The sequence below is a fragment of the Podarcis erhardii genome, assembly GCF_964252035.2.
Source record: "Podarcis erhardii genome assembly, chromosome: 4".
In the NCBI taxonomy this organism is placed as follows: domain Eukaryota; kingdom Metazoa; phylum Chordata; class Lepidosauria; order Squamata; family Lacertidae; genus Podarcis; species Podarcis erhardii.
This window is the reverse complement of record NC_138508.1, coordinates 2536062-2557641: the sequence shown is the minus strand read 5'-3', so window position 1 is coordinate 2557641 and position 21580 is coordinate 2536062. Positions and strand designations below refer to the sequence as shown.

Here is a 21580-nt window from a genome sequence, read left to right as displayed (position 1 = left end):
GTTGCGGTTTTTTTGGGAAACGCTGATGAAATGTTTCTATTAAAACCTCGTCGTTGACTACCTCTGCTGGTAGCCAAGTGTTTTCCGACTCTACTTCCCCCTCCCATTCTACCAGATATTCCACCTGATTCCCCTTCCACCTGGAATCAACGATTCCTGCCATGCTCATGTCGCTTTCTCTCTCTTCGATCACGGGCGTTTGGGTGACCTCTCTCTCACGCTCCCCCCACTCACGTCCCTCTCGGTACGGCGACAGTAATGACCTGTGAAATACTGGGTGCAATTTCATGTGACTGGGCAGTCTGAGTTTGAATGCTACTGGGTTGACCTGCTGTATGACCTCAAAGGGTCCCAATCTTTTGGGTCTCAATTTTTTACTCCCTCCCTTGAACGGTAGTCCTTGGGTGGATAGCCACACCCGGTTTCCCACCCTTATAGTTTCACCTTCCCTCCTATTTCTGTCTGCTTGCTTCTTATATTCTTCCTTGGCTTTCTCTAAGTTAAGTTGAAGCTGACGGTGGATCGCTTCCATCTCTTCAACAAAATGTTCCACCGCCGGCACGCTCCACCTCTCCCCTCCTTCTCCTGGAAATACCCGGGGATGACACCCATAATTTGCCAGAAAGGGACTCATCCCTGTGGACACGTTCTCCGCATTGTTGTAGGCAAATTCTGCCAGAGGTAACTTATCTACCCAATCATTTTCTCTGTCTTTTACATAACACCTCAGGTATTGTTGTAAAATCCCGTTTGCCCTTTCCGCTTGCCCATTTGTTTCTGGGTGCTGGGCAGTTGAAAAATTGAGTTCCACGTGCAGTAAGCTCATAAGCTTCCTCCAGAACCTGGAAGTAAACTGTTTCCCTCTGTCGCTGACCACCCTCAAGGGGGCGCCATGCAACCTGAAAATATGCTCTACAAACAACTTGGCGGTTTCCTCCGCTGTGACCGCATGTGAACAGGCTATAAAATGACACATCTTAGTTAATAGATCTACCACCACCATGACAGCTGTTTTGCCCTTGGATTTTGGCAGGTCCGTCATAAAATCTATGGATACTGCCTCCCATGGCCTTTCTGGTGTGGGTAAGGGTTGTAATAGCCCCGCTGGCGCCACCCTCTCCCCCTTCGCTCGCTGGCACCTGTCGCAACCCCTGACATATTCCCGTACGTCCTCCCTCACCTTGGGCCACCAAAACTCCCTGGTAACCAACCACATGGTTTTGTGCTGTCCAAAATGCCCCGCTGTGGGGCTGTCATGCAACTGCTTGAGTACTCTGCCCCTCAGTTCCCCATCGGGTATGTACAGTGCCCCTTTGTAATACAACGCCCCGTTCTTTTCTTCGAACCCCCCTGTGTTCTCCTCTGTCCTCCGGAGCTCTCTGAGTTTCTCTTGGGCGTATTCATCGTTCTCCGTACCCTCTATCAGTTCCCTCTGCCCCACCAATGCCGCCCCACACACCCAGCGGTCTTCAGGGATTACATGCCTTGCCTCAGGCGCTCCCTCCCCCTCTAAGTACTCAGGTTTCCTGGAAAGAGCGTCCGCCCTCACGTTCTCGGAGCCTGGCACGTAACTAATCTCAAAGTGGAATTTGGAGAACTCCTGGGCCCATTTCACTTGTCTCTGGTTCAGCACTCGGGCTGTTCTCCAGTATTCCAGATTTTTGTGGTCAGTTCGGACTTGAACCTTGTGCTGCGCCCCAATCAGCAAGTGCCGCCATCTCCGGAATGCTTCATGAATGGCGAGCAGTTCTCGGTCGTATACTGTGTAGTTCCTCTCGGATTTGTTCAACTTCCGCGAGAAGAATGCACACGGTCTCCAATCAGACGTATCTTTTCCCGGCTGGAGAAGCACGGCCCCCACCGCTCTGTCTGACGCGTCAGTCTCCACTCTCATTGGTTGTTGTAGATCTACGTGCAAAAGTTGCTCTTCCGACGCAAACGCCTGCTTTAAGTGTTCGAACGCCCGCTGCACTTCTTCCGTCCAAACAAATTTTTTCTTGCTGCTAAGACAATCCGTGATGGGCACTGTTAAATGGGCAAAGTTTTTGATGAACTTCCTATAGAAGTTTCCGAAGCCCAAGAATCTTTGCACGTCCTTCTTGGTCTTTGGTGTTTTCCATTCCAGTACCGCTTGAACCTTGCTGGGATCCATGGCCAATCCCTTGTCAGACAACCGGTACCCCAGGAATTCCACCTCCCTGGTATGAAACTGACACTTCTCCAGTTTCACCCACAGCCGATTTTCTCGCAGTTTGCTCAGTACTTCTCTTACATCTCGCACATGCTGCTCCTCATTCTCTGAGTACACCAGGACGTCATCTAAGAATGCTGCGCAGTTCTTGTAGAGCAATGGCCCCAGGACGTGATTCATGAATGATTGAAAACAGGCCGAGCCCCCCTGTAATCCGAAGGGCATAACGAGGTACTCAAAGGCCCCCAAGGGGGTGAACATAGTGGTCTTCCACTCATCCCCCTTTCTCACACGTATCAAGTTATATGCCCCTCTAAGGTCCAGCTTGGTAAAAATTTTCCCTTTTCTCACCCGTGTCAGAATGTCATCAATTCTAGGCATAGGGAAAGTCACTGGTTCTGACACTGCATTTAGGGCCCTGAAATCACATACAAGCCTGGGTTTACCCATGTTTTTTTTGTCCACAAAGAACACTGGGCTGCCCCCCACCGCTCGTGACTCTCTGATGAAACCTCGCTTGAGGTTCTTGTCAATAAACTCCCTTAACTCCTGCATCTCACTGTCTGACATTGCATACAGCTTGCCCACTGGCAATTGTGCTCCTGGGAGTAAGGTAATTTGACAGCCAAAGGGTCTGTGCGGGGGCAGTTTATCTGCTTCTTTTTCGCTAAAGACATCCATCAAGTCAGCGTATTGTGGTGGCACCTCCCCCTTGTCCATCACTTCCATCCCTGCTAGAGTGGCCATGGCCCCTGCCTGAGCCTCTCCCTCCTTGCAGTGTTCTAGGCAATGTGCTGATCCAAAGGAAACCACTCTCTGATGCCAGCCTACTAGCGGATCGTGTAGTGCCAGCCAGCTCATTCCCAGAATAATAGGAGCTCCTCCCAAGGTGGCTACGTTAAACGCTATCAGTTCTGTGTGTCTTGCCACCCTCATTATCATTGATACAGTCTGTTGGCTCACTTCTCCTCCCAACAGTTCCCTCCCATCAATCGTGGTAACCTGCAAAGGCTTACTTAATGGGATAGTCTGTATCTGGTGTTCAGCTGCAAACTCCTTACTCATGAAATTACAGGAGCTGCCTGAATCCAATAGCGCTTTTATCTTTAGTGGGTGTCCGTTTGACAGTTCCAGCAACACCTCTATCACCAGCGCTGGTCTTGGAGGTTCCGGCGTGGGCACATTCACTACTCCTTGGCCTGGCTGCTGTGCCCTGCTGTTGGCAGCCAGGCGTTGGCTTTTACTTGCTCCTTGATTTCTCCTTCCTCCTTCCCCCCAACAGTTCCCGCCATCCCTTGCCATTCCTTCCTTTGCGGACAGACTCTGGCAAAGTGACCTGGCTGTTGGCAGAGATAACATCTCTTGGCGCTCTTTCCCTCCTTCTTCCGCCCTTCACTGGTGTTTGAAACTGCGCGCGTGTGCGCTGTTCCAAGTTCCATCGGCTCTGCTGGCGGGAAAGGCTGCTCCGGAATCTCTGGAATGCGGAAGTCCTTCCAACGTTCCCCCTTTCCTTCCCGCTTTTCCAAAGCTCTTGCCTCCTGGCACCCCCCTATGGACAGCGCAGATTTAGTCAGCTGATCCATAGACTCCGCCCTAGGCGCCCAGGAAAGTTCATCTTTCACTGCCGGAGAGAGCCCTTCTTCAAACAGCATTTGAATTGGTTCACTCGCAAGGTCCCACCCCAGTCTATGAATCAGCATGGTGAACTCAGTCCAGTACTCACGTACAGATCGGCTCCCCTGTTTACACGCCATTAACTGCCTGCGCACCACCCCCTGCTCAATCTCGCTGGAAAACATCAAGTCCATGGCGCGGAAAAACTTCATTGTGTCCTTTAAGATTTCATTATTGGCTGCCATCAGGGGTCTAACCCAGTCCTTCGCCCCTCCCTCTAGATGGCTAATCACGTACGCCACTCTAGAGTTCTCATCGGGGAAGTCATCAAACAGTAGATTGAGAGCATATTGCATCTCTGTCCTAAAGGCTTGATAGTTCCTGGGATCCCCCCCAAATTTCTGCACCAATCCAGGCACCTTTCTGGCAAGTGGGGCGGTTTTCCCCTTATCCGCATCTTGAGCCCTCCTCTCTTCGAGCCTCGCCGTTTGCAGCGCGAGCTGGACCTCCAACGCCCTGTACCTTTCTTCCAGGCTTGGACCTGCTCCAGCTCCAGCTCCTGCTCCTCCGGTTCCAGCTGGTTTGCTCATGATGCCCTCTGCTTGCACAAGCTGCTTTCAAAGACTGTCAGATTGCTGTGATGGGATAATGAGCTGCTTGTGCGTAAAAGCTTGATCCCTCTGGGATATGGCTGGTCAACCAAACCGAGTCACTAACGGAGCCCCCAAAGCATGACTCCGTCAGTCGCTGGTAGAATCTGACAGTGGGCGTCTACGGAATTTACGCCAGCATAAAAGCTGTTTGACGGACATGCGCCTCCGTGACTCTCTGCGTGACAGCTTCCGGCGAAGGGTGGGAGTTCCCAAGGGGGGTCCTGTTACCTCTTCACTATTCTCACTGGAAGTATCCCAGAGCCTCCCCTCCGACTCCCCCTCCGCCGGAGCTCCTGCTCTCCCCCTACTGGTTCCTTCTTCTGCTGCAGAATCTCTCCTATTCTCCTGGAGCCTTTCCACCACCTGTTCCTCCGATGGCAGTTCCCTGACACCCACGCATTACCCATGTGGTAGCGGTCTTTGTGATGAAGGCCATGAAAGCCAGGGAAAGATTTATAGACGACAATGTAAAGACCCCTTCACCGTCTGTTTGACTCGCTGCTTGTTTTCCCTCCTTTTCTATCTTGTGGGAAGAAGGTTTTGTTGGCATTGTATGTAATGAATTTTAATATTTTTAACTACTGTAGTGTTGATTTTTGTGCACAGGCATGGTCCTCACAATAAACGGATTTGTTGTGGTTGTTGTTGTTGAGCTCTGAAAGTCAGCCTCCATCATGGTGAGTCAGTTGCCTCGATTGAAGAAGCTTTCGGTTTTCCCCAGCATATCCACTTTCTGAGCCCAACCCCCTTCCTTCCTCTGTGATGAGAGTGGCTGGGCCCCGGAAGTGGCTCCCCCCTCTCAGATTCATTGCCTCCTGACAGCCCTTCGTCACCTTCCGAGTCGGAGGAAGAACAGCTGCTAATTGAGGCTTATCTTGGTATTCTCTCCCCCTTCTCTGCCTGCAATTCCCTGACACAACCCAAACATCTCATGGGAGTAAAACAACACCTACTACACCATTATTACCAATATCAATTGAATAGATTCATGGAGAGTTAAAAATGGGGGAGTTATAGAATAGATTTACACAGAATTTTAGTGTTCTGTAGTGGGACTTGATTCAATATACAATGGACACTGGAGAACGCGAGGCCTTACCAGAAGTGACAATAAGCATGGGGCTATAAACCATGAATCTTTTTTATCTAACTCTGGAATGTATATACCAGGAGAACCAAGATGACCAAGGAACTGGATATGAAGCCTTATAAGGAATGGCTGAGGCAATTTGGTGTGTTTAACCTGGAAAAGAGGCTATGATAGCCATCTTCAACTGGAAGATGGAGCAAGTTTATTTCGTACTTCTCCAGAAGGTTGGATTCAAATGGCATGAAGGAAGATTCCAAGTAAACATTTGGAGGAACTTTCTGACAGTAAGAGCAGTTTGATGGGGGAACAGACTCCTTCAGAAGCTGGTGGACTCTCCTTCGTTGGAGATTTTTAAACAGAGGTCGGAGGACCATCCACCAGGGATTGTTCAGCAGCGATTCCAACAATGCATGAGGTTGGGCTGGGTGACCCCTGGGGTTTCCTTCCAACTCTATGATTCTATGATTCCATGAGGCATTTGAAGCTTCAGGGTGGACCAACAACTGCAGGCTGGATTGATCAAAGATGGCATATAAACCTGTATGGACATTTGACACAACACAACAGAGTTGTTAGAAGGGGAATGAAACGAGAGGCAGGACTGAGATTTGGATATGCTTCGAGGTTCAGGCTATGGGAAGTCGTAAAATCAAAATTACAATTTGGAAAACAATTTGATCTTTTTTATTTTTTTATTTTTATTGGATTATGATTTGATATGTTAATTGGAGGTTTTTTATTGGGAAATTAATATACACTCTAACGAAAAAAAGAAGGGGAATAAAACAACATCAGCCAGCGTGGTGTAGTGGTTAAGAGCGGTGGACTCGTAATCTGGTGAACCGGGTTCGCGTCTCCGCTCCTCCACATGCAGCTGCTGGGTGACCTTGGGCCAGTCACACTTCTCTGAAGTCTCTCATCCTCACTCACCTCACAGAGTGTTTGTGGTGGGGAAGGAAGGGGAAGGAGATTGTGAGCAGTTTTGAGAATCCTTAGGGTAGTGATAAACTGGGATATCAAATCCAAACTCCTCCTCTTCATCGTCGTCTTCTCTGAAGTCTCCTCTTCTTCTTCTTCTTCTTCTTCTTCTTCTTCTTCTTCTTCTTCTTCTTCTTCTTCCATTAGACAGGCAGTCCCCCCACCCCCTTTCCAGTGCATCTATATGGAGACAGTGCTTCCCTTTGGTTTAAGCACTAGATGCTGGGAGTAAACATTTATTCATTCCACTGGTCAACCATCTTGGTTCCTACTCGAACAGTACATGGACACTTCTACATAAATGTTGTTATTGTGTTTGTGATGTGCGTGGTTCATTCTGTCATGAATGCTTTAGCAGAGTTTCTTGCATTCAGGGGGCTGGACTAGATGTCCCTTGGGGTCCCTTTCAACTCTATAATTCTATGATTCATTCAAAACCAATAAAATGTTTGTAAAAGAAAAAAGAAAGATGGCTAGATCCAGTGCTTTTTTCCTGGGGGTACGCAGACCCCTAAACATTTTGTGAATCTTTGTCAGAATCTCCGCTCGGCCAAGCCAATAAGGCCTCATCTTCCTCCGAGCTGAGCCTTTAAAATCGCCTCCGACGTGTATAATGACCTGAGCCTTTGATAAAGCCTCAAGCACATTCTATCCAGCAGGGTTCCCAGCACAGGGAAGAGACCAGAGGTTTGGCTACATTGTAAAGAGTTTTATTTCTAAACTACGCAGAACAGAAAAGACATCCTCTCTCTATGAAAGCAGAAAGCAACTGAACAAAGGAACTAAGGAAACCACGAACGTCACATCCCGTCTCCCTTTTCCCATGAGACTGCAAAGTCTCTGGAATGTAAACGGAGTCCTGGGACTCCGCACAGCTGCACAGTTAGAAACAGAAACTAACATCCTCCCCCTTTCTGTGAACACCACTGGGCAGCGTGCCAGTACATTATCAGTACAAACCCAATTTCTGTACATAGGTACAGTGTTGATCCTTCGGAACAACCTTGGACAATAAATCAGCAGGAATTTCATTACCTGGCATGTAGGACACCGTTACAAGTCCTTTCTGAACACATTCTCTAGCATGTTGCAGCTTCTTGCATAACCAATCAAATAGACCCTGGTTGTACATATAGCAAACTCCAGATGTGCTTTTCCTGTGTGATGGCCTGGGAATCCGATTCAGAGGCTGAACCGGAGGAATCCCAGCCTGCACAGGAGTCCCCGCCTCCAGGGCCGGCTGAACTGGGGCAGGGCCTTGATTCTGAAGCCCCTGCACCTGTGCCGGATCCTCAGGAGCAGGAACCAGGTGAATCCACTCTGGCTCCAGAGGTGGTTGAGGACTCAGTGCCTAGAGGTGAGTCTCCCCCTGGGCCCAGTAACCCTTCAGCCTCTCCTGAACTGCAGAGGCGAAGGGCAGAGAGGCGAAGGGAACCGGTTTCTCCCAGGAGGAGTGCTCGCCTCCAGGCCACGAGAGGCAAGTCATCTGAGGATCAGGGCCACCCTATGCCTTGGGACATATAAAAGCCAGCCAGCCCCAGTCCCAAGTTGCGGGAGCAACGTTGGTGGTTGTCAGTCGCTGCCTGAACCCTGCCCTGCACCCAGTTTTGACTTTTATGGACTGCCTTCATATTGCTTCATCAACCATGGGCTGGACTTGGACCTTGGCTCTTGATTAACCCCCGGGACCAGGACACCGGGACATCCACCCAACCAAAGAGTCCCCAAAACTTACCACCATCCCAGATACGGGTTTCCTGTTAGCCAGATTTGCCCAATCGCTATCTCTCCAGAACATCAGCTTGAGGTCACCCTTAGATGACAGCTTGAGACAGAAATCCTTGGTATCCTGCAGATACGCAGCAGCCTCTTGATACCATTCCAGGCACTCACACTGCGGTTTGTAGCTTTCCTGCTGAGCAGATTGGTAGCAAAAGCAATGTCTGGTCTGCTCCATTGGGACAGATACAACAGCCTACCCAGAGCTGACTGAAAGATCTCCGCTTTTTTGAACTCAGCGCATTCTACTGTGGGTTGCCAGTAGAAGCCACAATTCTGTCGGTACTCTAGGTGGTGCAGAAAGCACCTAGAAGCTCCCTAGAAGTTGAAGTGCCGATAAACTTCAGTTTTGAGATCTATAAATTCCAATTAGCCAGCAGAGTGTCACAGGGCCAGCCTACCTTCCCTTTAAAGCAAACATGGGTCTCCAGCTGTTTTTGGACTACAACTCCCATCTTCCCTAGCTAGCAGAACTAATGGAAAGGGATGGTGGAAACTGTACTCCAGGAGCTGCTGGGGACCCAAGTTTGGGAAAACCTGCTTCAAAGCAACTTGTGCGTTTGGCCTGCAAATATGGGACCTGTCGACTTTTGTATTTTCTTGTATTTTGATTTTCTTGTGACCTTTGCATATTATTTATTTATTTATTTATTTGAAGAGGGAAAATTAAAAGAGAAATTGTATGGCAAGTTGTGGAAGAATAAAAGGTTGTGTTTGGGAAAAAAAACAAAAAAACCTGGGGGGTGGCCTCCTCAAATATTTTATTGGGGGATAAAGACCGCTAGGGCTTTAAGAGTTGGTGCCTATTCCCTACACCCACAGGTCTCAGAAATGTTACTACATAAAAACAGAATATAAAAACACAAACCGACCTTAGTATAGATTCTTTGATGGGAAGTGAGATCGGAGCTCCTCGAGAAGCTCTTTCCACATTCCGCACACTAATATTGTTTCTCCCCTGTATGAGTTCTTTGATGGGAAGTGAGAGAGGAGCTCTTCCTGAAGCTCTTTCCACATTCCGCACACTGATAGGGCTTCTCCCCAGTATGAATTATTTGATGGGAAGTGAGAGAGGAGCTCTTCCTGAAGCTCTTTCCACATTCTACACACTGATAGGGTTTCTCCCCTGTATGAATTCTCTGATGCATAGTGAGATTGGAGCTATGAGTGAAGCTCTTTCCACATTCCACACACTGATAGGGTTTCTCCCCTGTATGAATTCTTTGATGGGAAGTGAGATCGGAGCTTTGACTAAAGCTCTTTCCACATTCCACACACTGATAGGGTTTCTCCCCTGTATGAATTCTTTGATGGGAAGTGAGTTTGGAGCTCCGACTGAAGCTCTTTCCACATTCCGCACACTGATAGGGTTTCTCCCCTGTATGAATTCTTTGATGCGAAGTGAGATCGGAGCTCTGACTAAAGCTCTTTCCACATTCCGCACACTGATAGGGTTTCTCCCCTGTATGAATTCTCTGATGGGAAGTGAGATGGTGGTTGAAACTGAAGCTCTTTCCACATTCCACACACTGATAGGGTTTCTCCCCTGTATGAATTATTTGATGGGAAGTGAGTTTGGAGCTTTCAGTGAAGCTCTTTCCACATTCCACACACTGATAGGGCTTCTCCCCTGTATGAAGTCTTTGATGGGAAGTGAGAGAGTAGCTCTGACTGAAGCTCTTTCCACATTCCACACACTGATAGGGTTTCTCCCCGGTATGAATTCTTTTATGGGAAGTGAGAGAGGAGCTTTCAGTGAAGCTCTTTCCACATTCCACACACTGATAGGGCTTCTCCCCAGTATGAATTATTTGATGGGAAGTGAGAGAGGAACTCTTCCTGAAGCTCTTTCCACATTCTACACACTGATAGGGTTTCTCCCCTGTATGAATTCTCTGATGCATAGTGAGACTAGAGCTATGAGTGAAGCTCTTTCCACATTCCACACACCGATAGGGTCTCTCCCCTGTATGAATTCTTTGATGGGAAGTGAGATCGGAGCTCTGACTAAAGCTCTTTCCACATTCCACACACTGATAGGGTTTCTCCCCTGTATGAATTCTTTGATGGGAAGTGAGTTTGGAGCTCCGACTGAAGCTCTTTCCACATTCCGCACACTGATAGGGTTTCTCCCCTGTATGAATTCTTTGATGCGAAGTGAGATCGGAGCTCTGACTAAAGCTCTTTCCACATTCCACACACTGATAGGGTTTCTCCCCTGTATGAATTCTTTGATGGGAAGTGAGTTTGGAGCTCTGACTGAAGCTCTTTCCACGTTCCGCACACTGATAGGGTTTCTCCCCTGTATGAATTCTTTGATGCGAAGTGAGATTGGAGCTCTGACTGAAGCTCTTTCCACATTCCACACACTGATAGGGTTTCTCCCCTGCATGAATTCTCTGATGGGAAGTGAGAGCGGCACTCTGACTGAAGCTCTTTCCACATTCCACACACTGATAGGGTTTCTCCCCTGTATGAATTCTTTGATGCGAAGTGAGTTTTGAGCTTTCAGTGAAGCTCGTTCCACATTCCACACACTGATAGGGTTTCTCCCCTGTATGAATTCTTTGATGCGAAGAGAGATTGGAGCTCTTTCTGAAGCTCTTTCCACATGCCACACACTGATAGGGTTTCTCCCCTGTATGAATTCTCTGATGGGAAGTGAGGTTGGAGCTATGAGTGAAGCTCTTTCCACATTCCACACACTGATAGGGTTTCTCCCCTGTATGAATTCTTTGATGGGAAGTGAGATCGGAGCTCTGACTAAAGCTCTTTCCACATTCCACACACTGATAGGGTTTCTCCCCTGTATGAATTCTTTGATGGGAAGTGAGTTTGGAGCTCTGACTGAAGCTCTTTCCACATTCCACACACTGATAGTGTTTCTCCCCAGTATGAATTCTTTGATGGGAAGTGAGAGAGGAGCTCTGACTGAAGCTCTTTCCATATCCCACACACTGATAGGGTTTCTCCCCTGTATGAATTCTTTGATGCGAAGTGAGATTGGAGCTCTGACTGAACCTCTTTCCACATTCCACACACTGATAGGGTTTCTCCCCTGTATGAATTCTTTGATGCGAAGTGAGATTGGAGCTCTGACTGAAGCTCTTTCCACATTCCACACACTGATAGGGTTTCTCCCCTGTATGAATTCTTTGATGGGAAGTGAGATTGGAGCTCTTACTGAAGCTCTTTCCACATTCCACACACTGATAGAGTTTCTTTCCAAGGATATTTTGTTGATGGGAAGTGGAATGGGAGCGCCGACTGCAGCTTTCTCCAAACTCCAAATTTTTACGTGGCTTCTCCTCTCTGGGTATTTTATTGTGGTCACCTTCATTCTTGATTTCTGATTCATCACAATCTGCCATGGAGACAAAAAGGGATTAGAACCTCAGGAACAAATGGAGAAGAACTGAAGGGAGTTCAATGTGTGTTTATTACCTTTGTTGTTTGCCATTAACCAACATATTTATTATGAGATTCTGTTGAGGTGCTGAATGTTGCTTTGTTTGATATACAGTAGTGGTCAAAATTGTGGAATACTTTTGGAGAAAAGTGTATTTCAGAGGTTTGATGGCTCATAACACTGCTTCTTTTGGAGTAACATCATAAAATGATGTATCAATGGAAATTGTTCAATTACTCATATTCTATCTAAAGCTATGGCCAAATAACCAGAAAAAAGAAGAACTTGCTTAGGTTGACTTTTGTCAGTGTCTTTTGTGATTGCTATCAAGTTGGTTGGTTTTTTGTGTTCTTATAAAACAATAAAATTATAGAAATGGCACAAAGAGTTGAGGAGGTTTCTGGCGATCGCGGGAGTGAAAGCAAGCGGGATCCCTCAGTGCTGAGAGAATCCAGCTTTTGAGGGGAAAAGGGAGTGCTGCAAGAGCGCCGCAGCCCCCCAAACACCCTTGAAAGGATATTCAAGGGGCAGGGTCCTGGCACGGTCCAAGAGCTTATCCTCCGGCTGCCAAGTAACCTCTTTTTTGGAGGCGACGAGAGTGGCGGGGTAGAGAAGCGGACAGCAGGAGGCCATTTCTATCCCTCAAGAGTGAAGCTCCGAGCTTGCACACAGAAGCGATCAGCTGTCAAACATTAAGAAATCGAATTGGGACTTTTAAAAATACAAATCCATGGATTAGAGCCAATTTGAAGTGGGTAAGGAGGTCAGCCTTGCCTGGAATTTAAACTACACACAAGAACAATCTTCAGAGCGGAACAAAAACGTACGTCAATGCAAACGGATTAAACTGATAATTTATTTGACTGCCTTTTAAAGGACTCTAAGGAGTACAAGGATTATTAAGACAGAGAAAAGGGGGAGAGTCGTTTGGAAGGCAATTAATAGTCAGTGAGTCAGTGAGTCGGTGGGAAACGTCGGGGGAGAAGACTCCGAGAGCTTTCTACTTTTGTTTTTAAAAAGATCTGCGCAATTGGCAGCAATGGACTTTAAAACTACTGATTTATTAATTCTAGCCTGTGAAGAGAGACAGAAGATACTCAGAGGGAAAATACTGTTTCTTTACCTTAATTTGGTGGAAGTTTAAAATAAGTTTGAGAGGAATTAGGAGTGTTTTTGCCCTCTGAAGTTCATACCCCCCCCGCCTCCTTCTCTGCGGAGTATTTCAATGGGATACAAAGAAGCGAACTGCGCCATTTTTGTATCTTTGATGGGGGAGGCTTTTGCCCTTCTCCTTCTCTTCCCCTCTCTTTGAGATTTAACACAGACTTTTATTCGTTTGGTGGCATCTTATGGATTTTGATTTCAAGATATATCTGGCAGGGCAAAAAGCCGAGAATAAAATTTAAGTTCTTAACAGATTTAAAAGAGAGGGGAGGCTTGGCCCTGCCAGATATGAGATTATATTATGAAGCATTGTGCATATGTTGGTTGAAAGAATGGATGAAATTAGAAAATACAGATTTGTTAGATTTGGAAGGATATGACAATAGATTCGGTTGGCATGCATATTTATGGTATGGAAAAAAACGAGTGCATAAAGGTTTCAAAAATCATATTATTAGAGGATCTCTGATTGAGGTATGGGGTAGGTACAAAAACCTACTTGAACCAAAAATACCACACTGGTTATCACCATTAGAGGCGATGAGTGTTAAAAAGATCAATATTACTGGGAGGTGGATAACATATGGAAGTTTAATTGAGAAAGAGGGAAGTAAGTGGAAAATGAAACCATATGAAGAAGTGAAAGAATATGTAAACAATTGGCTGCATTATTTTCAGATTAATGAAATGTTTAGAAAAGAGGTTGCAGAAAGAGGCTATTCTGAAAAAGAATCTAGGTTTCAAAGAGAAGTATTGAATAACAAAGTTAAAAATATATCTATGATGTATAAATTATTATTAGAATGGCATTTGAAGGATGAAGAGGTTAAATCAGTTATGATTCAATGGGCCAAAGACTTTGGATATAACATTCAATTTGATGATTGGATAAAATTGTGGAAGGAAGGGATGAGATTTACGGCATGTACCATTTCATAACCAAATGTTATGAAAATGATATATCGATGGTATATAACACCAGTTAAATTAAGTAAGATGTATAAGGTGAGTAACAAATGTTGGAAATGTAAGGAGAAAGAAGGGACATTTTATCATATGTGGTGGGAATGTGAAAAAATGAAATGCTTCTGGGAAATGATATATAATGAGATAAAGAAAATACTGAAATATACATTTGTTAAAAAACCAGAAGCATTTCTATTAGGAATATTAGGTAGTGAAATAAAAAGGAACGATCAGAAAGTATTTCTGTATGCAGCAACAGCAGCCAGAACTCTTTTGGCCCAGAAATGGAAACAAGAAGAAATGCCTACGATTGAAGAATGGAGATCGAAATTAATGGATTACGCGGCGCTGGACAGATTGACAGGGAGGATTTGCAACCGACAAGACCAAAGATTCATTGAGGACTGGAGTAAATTTACAGGATATCTTAAAAATATTTGTGATAATGATATAACGTTTGTAAGTTTTCAAGAAGCTCTGTAAGAAGATTTGGTAGAAATATTGTTTAAACAACATGGGAAGAAAAGATATATATAATGCAATCTGTGATAATTACAGAAAATTATCAGACATGTTGATGGAAGTCTAAAAGAAAAAAAGATATGTGATGAGTTTTTGATGTTTAATGATGTTATAAATTTGTTTTTATTGGAAAATTAATAAAAATCATATAAACAAAAAAACAAAACAGAAAGCGATGTAAAATTGTACTGTTAAGTGAACAAGGCTACAGTTATGAAGAAATTGATGAAATATTAGGAAATCTTAACCAAAGCAGGCATTTCTACATTTTTGAAGAGGTATAAGGAGACTCAGTCACTACAAAATCAGACCGGTAAAGGCAGGGAAAGGTGCACAAAGGCAAGTGATGATGGACGAGTGGAGAGACTGTCCCTACATGACAGAAGAAAATCATCTGGGTGTATACAAGATGACATGGTGCAATGTAATGTGAAGTTGAGTGCAAGGACTGGTCTAAATATTAGAATTCTAAGGAAGAAGCCATTGTCATCTCTCAAGCAAAGGTTGAAATGATTAAACCCATGTTAACTAGACAGCGAAACAATGGGACAATGTTATTTGGTGTGATGAGACCCAAATCTCCTTTCTTGGTAGTGATGGGATGACATACGCGAGAAGAATCAGAGAAGATTTACATCCTACTTGCATTAGGAACGCCTCGTGAAACACCCAGATAGTGTGTTGATCTGGGGTTGTATGGCAGCAAAAGGTGTGGGCAATATTTACGTCATTAATGGGAATGTAAATGCCCTAAAATGCATAAATGAAATACTTGCGCCCAAACTGAAGCGTTCCTCAGGTGATCCTTTCACAGGTGTTGAAGCATATTGTCAGGGAACTGCCATCGGTTCAGGAGGGAGAGAGGAAAAGCCGAATGGATTACAGAGAGCCTCCAGGGATCATGGGAAGCAGCTCCTCTTCAAGGGAGGAGAGTAAACACGCCTCCAGTTGAGCGGAGCTGCAGGAGTTGGAAGAGGCAAGACGGTGCCAGGCCAAAGCGGGGAGGAGAGAGGTCCTCCGTTACCCATGCTCTCCTTGCGCAGAAAGCATCCGTGCAGAGAGGGGAGGCGCAGACTGGGCGTCAAGAAGCTGCTTTGCTGGGGAAAGTTTAGGAACCGCCCACTCACGGATTCTGCCAGCGACTGAGTCAGCCACGGGAGAGTGGCACTCCGGACAGATAAGGTTTATTTTGGCAGCAAAAGCAAGGCTTCACAGCCAAGCAGGGAGATATTTGCCTGCTTGCTCTTGAGCAACCCCTTGGAAACATTACACACACACACACACACATTCTATTTTATACTTAAACAGGATTCCGCTCCAGGTCATGTTGCTACTGTGTGCAAAAGGTGCTTTCAAGATAAAGATATTTCACTGCTGGAATGACCTGGGAATAGCCCAAACTTTAACCCAATCAGAAATCTATGGAGCCGACTAAAGAAACTTGTTAGTCAGAAGCAACCCAGCAATAAAGTCCAATTAACAGAGGCAATAATTTAATCTTGGTTTCACTTTATTACAGCTGCAGAACTAAAAACTTGGTTCATATCATGGGAAGGCATTGTAAGGCCGTAATTAAAGCGAAAGGTTGCCAATGGTTATGACTGCTATTCTAATAAATGGTTATGACTGCTGTTCTAATAAATACTCCTTCATAAGAGTTCTTTCATTACATTCTTCATTAAATTATCTTTCCATTGATATATAATTTTATGGTACAGTGGTGCCTCGCAAGACGAAAAGAATCCGTTCCGCGATTCTCTTCGTCTAGCGGTTTTTTCGTCTTGCGAAGCAAGCCCATTGACAGCTTAGCGGATTAGCGCTATTAGCAGTTTAGCGGCTTTTAGCAATCAGCTGAGAAGCGGCTTATCAGCGACGTTTCGTCTTGCGAAGCAAGCCCATAGGGAAATTCGTTTTGCGAATCGCCTCCAAAACGGAAAACCCTTTCGTCTAGCGGGTTTTCCGTCTTGCGAGGCATTCGTCTTGCGGGGCACCACTGTATTACTCCGAACAAAAGTGGTGTTATGAGCCATCAAACCTCAGAAATACACTTTTCACAAAAGGTTTCCACAATTTTGGCCACTAGGAGAAGTTCCCTTTAAAGTTAATGTTCTTTTTATATGGGATCAGATTATTATTATTTATGCTTCATGTTTATAAATGTGTTGGAAGCCATGTTTATATATGTGTTGGGGCAACCCAGACAAATGGGCAGGGTATAAATAAAAAATATTATTATTACTACAGTGTTACATTGATTTAAGAGCAGCCCTGTTCCGGAAAAGATTAAGTTTGTAAACCATTTTCATCATCAGCGTCATCAGCATCACTGCTACTAAACCATCGGAAGATGCAGACATTTCGTGTTCCTTGCCTCAGGAGACAACGAAAGTCAGAAAGAACAAAGAAACAGCTTTCCCGGATGCTGAGAAAGCTCCTCCCCAGATGCAGGACACTCTGAGCTGTTAACCCTGTAAGCTCTAAACTTCACAACTTATCTTTCCTAACAATTCTGAAGCTGACATTTAAGATGGCTTGGGCAGTTCAGACCAGCCCGGTCGTGGTAGAAAAAGGAATAATTTGAGGAAGACTGTTCAAAGAAAATACTGTAAGTTACTGTTTATTGTGGGGGTGTTAGGTTCCCAGGTGTTATAGGGGCCACGGTTGAGCTCTGTGAAAATAGATGAGGTTGGTCACATAGAGGTATTTTATGAATTTCCAGGCTGATATGATGATCCCTACGCAAAAGCCTTTGACTGTGTCGACCACAGCAAACTATGGCAAGTTCTTAAAGAAATGGGAGTGCCTGATCACCTCATCTGTCTCCTGAGAAATCTCTATGTGGGACAAGAAGCTACAGTTAGAACTGGATATGGGACAACTGATTGGTTCAAAATTGGGGAAGGTGTACGACAAGGCTGTATATTGTCTCCCTGCTTATATGCAGAATTCATCATGTGAAAGGCTGGGCTGGATGAATCCCAAGCCGGAATTAAGATTGCCGGAAGAAATATCAACAACCTCAGATAAGCAGATGACACAACCCTGATGGCAGAAAGTGAAGAGGAATTAAAAAACCTTTTAATGAGGGTGAAAGAGGAGAGCGCAAAATGTGGTCTGAAGCTAAACATCAAAAAAACGAAGATCATGGCCACTGGTCCCGTCACCTCCTGGCAAATAGAAGGGGAAGAAATGGAGGCAGTGAGAGATTTTACTTTCTTGGGCTCCGTGATCACTGCAGATGGTGACAGCAGTCACGAAATTAAAAGACGCCTGCTCCTTGGGAGAAAGGCGATGGCAAACCTAGACAGCATCTTAAAAAGCAGAGACATCACCTTGCCAACAAAGGTCCGTATAGTTAAAGCCATGGTTTTCCCATTAGTGATGTATGGAGGTGAGAGCTGGACCATCAAGAAGGCTGATCACCGAAGAATTGATGCTTTTGAATTATGGTGCTGGAGGAGACTCTTGAGAGTCCCATGGACAGCAAGAAGATCCAACCTCTCCATTCAGATGGAAATCAGCCCTGAGTGTTCACTGGAAGGACAGATCGTGAAGCTGAGGCTCCAGTACTTTGGCCACCTCATGAGAAGAGAAGACTCCCTGGAGAAGACGCTGATGCTGGGAAAGATGGAGGGCACAAGGAGAAGGGGACGACAGAGGACGAGATGGTTGGATGGTGTTCTCGAAGCCACAAACATGAGTCTGACCAAACTGTGGGAGGCGGTGGAAGACAGGAGTGCCTGGCGTGCTCTGATTCAGGGGGTCACGAAGAGTCGGACACGACTAAACAACAACAATGACGATCCCACAGGGAGCCTTACCAAGAGAGGCCACGATCCCATGAGTCTCCTCCATGACGTCCTTATGCAGAGCTCTCTGGTCAGGATCCAGCAGCGCCCACTCCTCATCTGTGAAACGAACAGCGACATCTTCAAAGCACACTGGACCCTAAAAGAAAAAAGGAAATGTCCTCCTCTGAGGCAGCAGAAATTTGATCTGCTACATAATGCTCTGTTGTTTCCTTCCTGTAAATTGCGGTGTTGTTTCAATAGGATTGTTTTGCAGCACATTTTAATTATGGGTGCTTATTTTATGTATCCGTTTTTGTGCAAAGAGGTGGTACACCTCCTTGTGTTTCCCAAGTCATTCTGCCTACGCAAGCGTTCCAGTTTCCCCAATGGAAGGATCCACTTTCTCCTCTCCTCGTGTGATGTTCTGGGAAGGTTCCCTCCCAATGCCCTAGAGCCAAATTCAGGGGGTTCATGGGGGCATGGAGAGGGGGAGGAATGGGGGGCAGGCCCCATTTTCCAGCTCATGGGGCTGGTTAGGTGAATCCAGGCCGCTATTTGTTCTCATTTGTCCACTGCTTAGAAACCAATTTTTGCATTCAGTTATCAATCTAGAAATAAAATAAGCCTGTTTTGGATGGCCATCTGTCTTGGATGATCTAGCAGAGATTCCTGCATTGCAGGGGGTCTCCTGGCTCTGAGAGACAAGCAGGGAGGGTAGCTTCTGGCAGAAGGAGAGGGAGCCACCGGTGGCTCCTCCTTCTCCTGACTCAGCCTCTCGACCTTCTTCTCCCACTCGCCTCCTTCCTCTTCTGCCTCTGATTCTGCACTGCATTCTGCCACAGAGTCTCCCAGTTCACTAAGCCCTGTTGCCCCTTCAGCTTTTGACACCTCCTCTTCCCAGGCTTCCCCCTCTGACTGCTCATCCTTCCTCCACCTCCACTCCGTGGGGTCTGAGATGTCTTCCTTTCCTGGTTCCCTGGCTGCTTCCTCCCACCATTCCTCTGTGCGCAACCAGTCTATGACATTGCTCCATCCCTCGGCCTCTGTCCCCACAAGGCAGCTTCCCCTGACCTGATCTGGTTCCACAGCCGCTGCTTCCCTTCTGCCCGCATGAAAAGGCGGATCAGGAGGTTTTGCTGGTATCATTCTGTCACCTGCAAGAGAGAAAAGGTTAGCAGGATGCCAGGAGTGCCTGCATCTCTCACAGGTGAAACAGGGCATCTCTAACCACAGATGGGCCTTTGAGAAAGCCTTACCTGCTTAGAGTATTTGGACGTTTGTGCCCATTCCATATGTTAGTTGTGCAGAAATACATCTCCCCTTTTCTGGACCCTTGTTCCCGACTGTCTCCCCCCAAAACAAGATGAAAAGAACCCTCAGATGAGTTGGGAAACCAACAGAACGAGACCAAACAGAGAAAAACCACCTTCCTCCTTACCCAGTGGCCTCTCTCTGGTGTCCAACGGAGGCCTCTCTGCCTCACAGGAATCCAGGTCCATTTCTGCAAAGAGATCCTTTCCCTGAAAAAGAAACAAGGATTCAAAACAGAGAATGGGGGAAAATATAAGAAAGAGAATGACAAAGATTTGAAGGGTGTTAGATCTCATTCCATGGATGCCTTGCAGAAAAAGCATGGGCCATCAGCAGACCATTTTTGGCTGTTCTCCGTCCTGTTTGGAGCCCCTTGGGAGTATCCAGAGGAAAGTCTCTCTCACCTGCTTTCTCTCCTCTGCCTGACTCAGGAGGAAACCTTCGGCCAGGGCCACCGCCTGGGAACTGGTCTCTGCTCCACACTCCCTCACCCAGCTCTCCATCTCCGGGGGAAGGACAGCCAGGAACTGCTCCAAGATCACCAGGTCCAGCATCTCAGCTTTCGTGTGCCTTTCTGGCTTCAGCCACTGACGGTCAAGGTTGTAGAGTCGGCTGCAAACCTCTCGGGGTCCTTTGGCCTCCTGGCAGCAGAACTGCCTCAACTGCTGGCTCTGCACCTCTGAGCGGAGGGTGTCCTCCTCACTATGGATCTTCTGCACAGAGTTTTCCCAGAATCCTCCACTGCTCCCAGTTTGGATGTCATGGCCTCTTCCTGTTTCAGGGCCAGCTGAATCTCGATGATGCATCTGTGCTCTCAGGAAGCCTCTGAGAGATCGGAAGGAACCCTTTGGTCTTCTGCCAAGTTCTGTCTTTCTTAAGGAGAGGCGCTAGCAAATCCTACAAAGCAAATACATTGTTCTGTTACAAAAGTTGTCTAATATCAGGAGAAGAAAAAGGTTCCTTGAGGAAGCATGGATGAGTCTTGCTGGGAACTAGGGCTGGACTGCACCACAGCCCAGATCATTAGCTATCTTGGGGGGAGGGGGAGGAAGAGGAGTAAGAAGAGAAGAAATATGTCTCTAGCCTTCTAGCAATGCAAATGTGGAGGCAACGGAAGGGATTTCTGGGAGATGAATCAGCCTGGTTTCTCCTGCCTTCCAGTCAATGCGTGAAGTCTGAACTGACTGATAAGGGAGTCATTTGTATTTTGTGAAAAATGGATGCTTGGCTCTAGTGGGGGTCCTCACCTGGGGGTCCTCAGGAGTTGTTCTCCCCCCACCCCCACTCCCCTGCTTCTGTCTCCTTTTTTGCACTTGAACTCTCTGCCACTCTCCAGGCAGACCCCTTGGGGTGGGGTCACTTTTTCTTTGCTCTGAGGGCCAGGTATGTATCTGGCCAACCCCCTGAGGGCCAAGTTCGCAGGGCCAAAAACACCTCCCTTGAAATCTAGGCTAAGGTCCCTGGAGGCTCAGTGAGTAGCAGCGCCCATTTCCGGCTGCTTTGCCAGCCCCAAAATCCCTTTGGGAGAGAGAGGATGTGGTCCTGGGATGCCCTGCTCTGGGTGCGAGGGGATGGCTGCAGTGGCCTCCGTGGGGAGCTGCCCTGGGAGACACCGGGAAACTGGTCCCCAATGCAGCAGCCAGACTGGGCTGGGATCCCTCTCTTTACTCCTGGCCTTTCTCTCCCACCTTTTTTTTGGGGGGGGGGGGCTAGTCCACCTCCTCGTCCAGCTTTGGAAAACCATTTGCACATTTTTCGTCCGTTGTGCAATGAGGCTGAGCGACGTCACACAGAGTTAAGGGACCCCTTTGTGTAAAGAAGGGAGATTTCGGGGGAGTCAGGGATCCTCTGATCTGCAGGAAGGAGAGCGTGGCAGCCCTGGCCCCTCCCTGGCAGGACCCTCGCCTCCTCCCTGACTTGGGGTCCCCCCCCCTGCAGGAGCAGATCAGGCCCCCCAGGCCCCCTCCCCTGCTGCAGCCCTGGGACCCCCACCAGATCCCAGAGAGAGAGAGAGGAGACTCACCAGATCCCAGGAGAGACACAAAGCAAGGAAAGGACTGGGGAGGGAGGGAGGGGCCTTGGCTCTGGAGGACCTGCCCCCCCTTGCTTCCT

The 21580-nt window shown here is 46.9% G+C and overlaps 3 protein-coding genes and 1 long non-coding RNA gene across 5 annotated transcripts in view; 3 read left to right on the top strand and 1 right to left on the bottom strand.

Moving 5' to 3' along the window:
• Window positions 1–21580, top strand: part of LOC309341299 — a 204061-nt gene that overhangs the window by 29808 nt on the left and 152673 nt on the right. The window lies entirely within an intron of this gene.
• Window positions 1–21580, top strand: part of LOC309341012 (uncharacterized protein) — a 188440-nt gene that overhangs the window by 116957 nt on the left and 49903 nt on the right. The gene's annotated exons all lie outside the window — the stretch shown is intronic.
• LOC309341269 (uncharacterized protein) overlaps window positions 1–21580 on the top strand; it is a 63064-nt gene that overhangs the window by 29495 nt on the left and 11989 nt on the right. The window lies entirely within an intron of this gene.
• Window positions 7221–21580, bottom strand: part of LOC309340922 (uncharacterized protein) — a 125437-nt gene continuing 111077 nt past the window's right edge. Inside the window, exon 6 of the mRNA XM_081860157.1 lies at window positions 7221–11669. Within this exon, the coding sequence (XP_081716283.1) occupies window positions 9247–11669 (2423 nt within the window). The 3' untranslated portion in view covers window positions 7221–9246. The remainder of the gene's footprint in view (window positions 11670–21580) is intronic.